This window comes from Dipteris shenzhenensis, chromosome 7, assembly GCF_047967505.1.
Source record: "Dipteris shenzhenensis isolate YYH24624 ecotype China chromosome 7, Dip_SZ_1.0, whole genome shotgun sequence".
NCBI classification, from domain to species: Eukaryota; Viridiplantae; Streptophyta; class Polypodiopsida; order Gleicheniales; family Dipteridaceae; genus Dipteris; species Dipteris shenzhenensis.
The window spans coordinates 9,017,991-9,021,485 of NC_141602.1; the positions used below are offsets into that span (position 1 = coordinate 9,017,991).

Here is a 3,495-nt window from a genome sequence, read left to right on the forward strand (position 1 = left end):
GGCTAATAGGTTTGTGTCGCATGAGCTCGAGGGAGATGGGGCACTTCAAGTACGAAGAAAAGAACTCAATGGAGAGAGGAGGACATAGTTGGATGATGTGAGGTATAAGGATTGCTGTATCGAGGCTATGAGTTGATGGATGATATTTGTGATGGGTGTTGTGAGCATATAGAGAAGGAAAGATTGAAGTTATGGATGATGAGAGAAGATGAAGATTTGCATGATTGAAGCTGTGATCCATGATCTGAGGTGAGAGAAGATGAAGGTTTGTGTGATTGGAGGTGTGATAGATGTGAGAGAGAGAGAGAGAGCATGCATGTGTGATGGAGAGAAAAATATTATATGTGCAATAAGAGAGAGTGTGTATGCGATGGGTAGGTGGGTGGGTAGGTATAGAGGTAGGTGGAGAGAGAGAGAGAGAGAGAGAGAGAGCGAGAGAGAGAGAAAGAGAGAGAATGGTGTGTGTGTGTGTGCACGCGCGTGAAGGGGTGGATTTTTTGCAAATGCTTTGCCCCTTGATTAACATAATATGGTTGCTCATTTAGTTGATCGTTGAGTAAACTAAGCATAGAGCTTAGCTAAGCCATGCCTATGATGGAAGGGGTCTTGAACTTTGAAATTTTATTCTTAAAATTAAAGACTTTAAGATCTTACCTTGGACCAAGGGAAGCTGGTCTCTAACCAGTCTATGATTTTAAGATCTTACCTTGGACCAAGGGATGCTTGTCTCTAACCAGTCATAGACAAGTCATGCTACTCATTTATGCAATTTTAGTGAAATGAGACTACATACATACATAGATTGGGCACATGTGTGTTGGAGATTGCGATCCGATATTCATGTTGCCTATCCGTTGCAAACGGAATTGGGGGCACATGGTTGCCTCGAGTTGGCAAGAGCCTGTCGAAAATCCGAGCACATGGTCCGATAGCAAGGAAATTCGGGTTTACACAGATGTGGCAACTCCTGATTGGTTACCGGTTGACTGCTTGACCCTACCTGCCTGGGCGCTCAGATACGCTGAGTCAAGCAGCAAACAATCTCCGAGCAAATGGGCGCCACCTCAGCTCCAACCTGCAGGGTGAGACACACTTTTTTTTGTGGGGCAGGGTGAGACACACACACTCGCCCTCTGTCCCTCTCTCTCTCGTCTCGCGTTAGTAGTCTTCCACTTGGCTCTCGTCCACGTACCATCACTTCATCTGCACTATTCGCTTCTCGTTGTAGCCCCTTTGCCCGAGTTTGGCTCCTTCTTGCTCACTCTTTCTCCCTTCATGGAGCCCCTCGCTGGTTTAGCCTCCTACAGATTCTATGGTAGCATCTTAAGCTTTATCCTGGCCTCTATCCTCTCCCTCCTTGTGTCTTCCCTTGGTTATCAACTCATCCTGAGAGCCAGAGTGAAGCTGCCCCCTGGGCCTTTCCCCTTGCCTGTGATCGGTAGCTGGCTTCAGTTCCGAGAAGGCCTCACTCCCAGGAACTTGGCGGAGTTGGCCAAGAAGTATGGTGACATCTGCCTCCTGCGCATGGGGCAGCGGAACGTGTTGGTCGTGTCGTCGCCCGAGATGGCGAAGGAGGTGCTACAGACGCAAGGGGTGGAGTTCGGATCCCGAGCTAGAAACCTGGTGTTTGACATGACGACAGGACAAGGGCAAGATATGGTGTTTGCAGACTATGGCGAGCACTGGCGCAAGATGCGACGCATTGCAACCTTGCCTTTCTTTACCAACAAAGTTGTTCAGCAGAGCAGGCGTGGCTGGGAAGAGGAGATTGACCTCGCAATCAACGAGATACAGGCCATGCCCGGAGCGACAACAACTGGAATTATCATTAGAAACAGATTGCAGCTCATGATGTATAATATCGTCTACAGAATGATGTTTGAGAGGAGATTCAACGGATTGGATGATCCACTGTATGTTCAACTTATGGTTCTCAACAGGGACAATAGACGCTTAGCCCATAGCTTCAAGTACAATTACGGGGACTTTGTCCCGTCCTTGAAGCCCCTTTTGCGAGCGTATCTCAAGGATGTGTGGGAAGCTAATCAGCGAAGGCTTGCGTTCCTGAGAGATGCTTTCCTCAACGAACGCAGGACGTAAGCCATCTCGTGCTGCCATACTAAAATTTAAAAGCTGTTACGGTTGATCAAAGCTCCAGTTAGAAATCAGAACTTGGCTTCCGAAGACTTCTTTCCCCTTGTTTTTAATCTGAGGTTTAAGACGGGTGGTTGTTGAACTGGTGCAGGAAGAAAGATGCTGAGAAGGTCGGAGTCGATTTTTTCCTGGATGCGCATTTGAAAGGAGAGATAAGCGAGAACAGCGTGCTGTACCTGATTCAGAACATGAATGTTGCAGGTAGGCTCTATTAATGGTAGTGGATAGATCATGGGAGGTGTAGGAGTTGCATACACGTCGCGATGGCTTGTTTGATAGTAAATAGATTCACTCTGCGTTATTGCTTCCGTAGTACAGCAATCGAGACGACACTGTGGTCCTCGGAGTGGGCGATTGCAGAGCTAGTAAATCACCCAGATATTCAGAGAAAGTTGAGAGACGAATTGAACGGCGTGCTGGGTGAGGGAGTGCCCATCATGGAACCGGACGTGGGCAAGCTACCCTACCTGCAGGCCATAGTGAAAGAGATTTTGCGAATGCATATGGTAATTCCGATGCTAGTGCCGCACATGAATCGGCAAGCGACGAAACTGGGGGGATATGACATTCCGGCGGGGTGCAGGGTGCTGGTGAACGCGTGGGGGATAGCCAACAACGCGAAATACTGGGACAAGCCCGAGGAGTTCAGGCCGGAGCGATTTTTGGAGGAGAAGATCGAACTTACAGGCAATGATTTCAGGTTCATCCCGTTCGGATCAGGGAGGAGGAGCTGTCCGGGAAGCATCATCGCGCTGCCTATTTTGGGGCTGGTGATCGGAAGGCTCGTGCAGGCCTTCGAAATGGTGCCGGTTCCTGGCTCAGACAAAGTCGACGTTACCGAAGTTTGCGGACAGCTCAGTCTCAGCATCGCTAAGAAATCTACTGTTGTAGTGAAACCGCTCAAACACACAGCATAATATATAATGTAGCTTATCAGCTCATCTACGCTGCCATTGATTGTAGACTCTTTTAGTGATAGTAGATCATCCTGATCTACGCTATAAGTGATTGTAGACCATCAGTCTAACGTCTATTGCGCCCACTTCGCTGGATTCAACGTCTGTCGCCTGCCACTTTGTAAATACTCCCCATTCTTTTCCCATCAATCCTATTGCAAACGCGATTTGATTTGTGGCCTTGTGAACTCTCGAATCATCAAAGGGCGTTGGGCGGACCGGGGACGGCTTCTAGGACTTCCAAAATACTCCAAACGCGCTTCCCTGCTCGATTTTGCCAACCTTTGTACCGTCCTACGCTGCCAGTGATTCATGTAGATCATCTATGATGTACAATCTCTAACATCTATCGCATGCTCACTTCGATCGATTCAACATGTGCCGC

At 48.3% G+C, this 3,495-nt stretch overlaps 1 protein-coding gene across 2 annotated transcripts; it reads left to right on the forward strand.

Annotated features, from left to right (window-relative positions):
• Positions 1 to 1,151: 1,151 nt before the first annotated feature.
• LOC147899903 (trans-cinnamate 4-monooxygenase C4H2-like) lies at positions 1,152 to 3,236 on the forward strand. Of its 2 annotated transcripts, XM_087376745.1 has the most exons (4): positions 1,152 to 2,096; positions 2,246 to 2,355; positions 2,473 to 2,660; positions 2,738 to 2,929. In XM_087376745.1, exons 1-4 carry the CDS (start codon positions 1,276 to 1,278, stop codon positions 2,846 to 2,848), a joined length of 1,230 nt encoding a protein of 409 aa, XP_087232871.1. In that variant the 5' UTR covers positions 1,152 to 1,275; the 3' UTR covers positions 2,849 to 2,929. The 2 variants fall into 2 exon arrangements, with proteins under 2 accessions (XP_087232871.1, XP_087232870.1); XM_087376744.1 differs by having other exon boundaries at positions 2,473 to 3,236.
• The last annotated feature ends 259 nt before the right edge of the window (positions 3,237 to 3,495 follow it).

Excerpts from the sequence above, each read along its gene's own strand:
- LOC147899903 (XM_087376744.1), top strand. The coding sequence starts at position 1,276 with ATGGAGCCCCTCGCTGGTTTAGCCTCCTACAGATTCTATGGTAGCATC. Across the intron at positions 2,097-2,245 it reads TTCCTCAACGAACGCAGGAC|GAAGAAAGATGCTGAGAAGG; the intron begins GTAAGCCATCTC and ends GAACTGGTGCAG. Across the intron at positions 2,356-2,472 it reads TCAGAACATGAATGTTGCAG|CAATCGAGACGACACTGTGG; the intron begins GTAGGCTCTATT and ends TCCGTAGTACAG.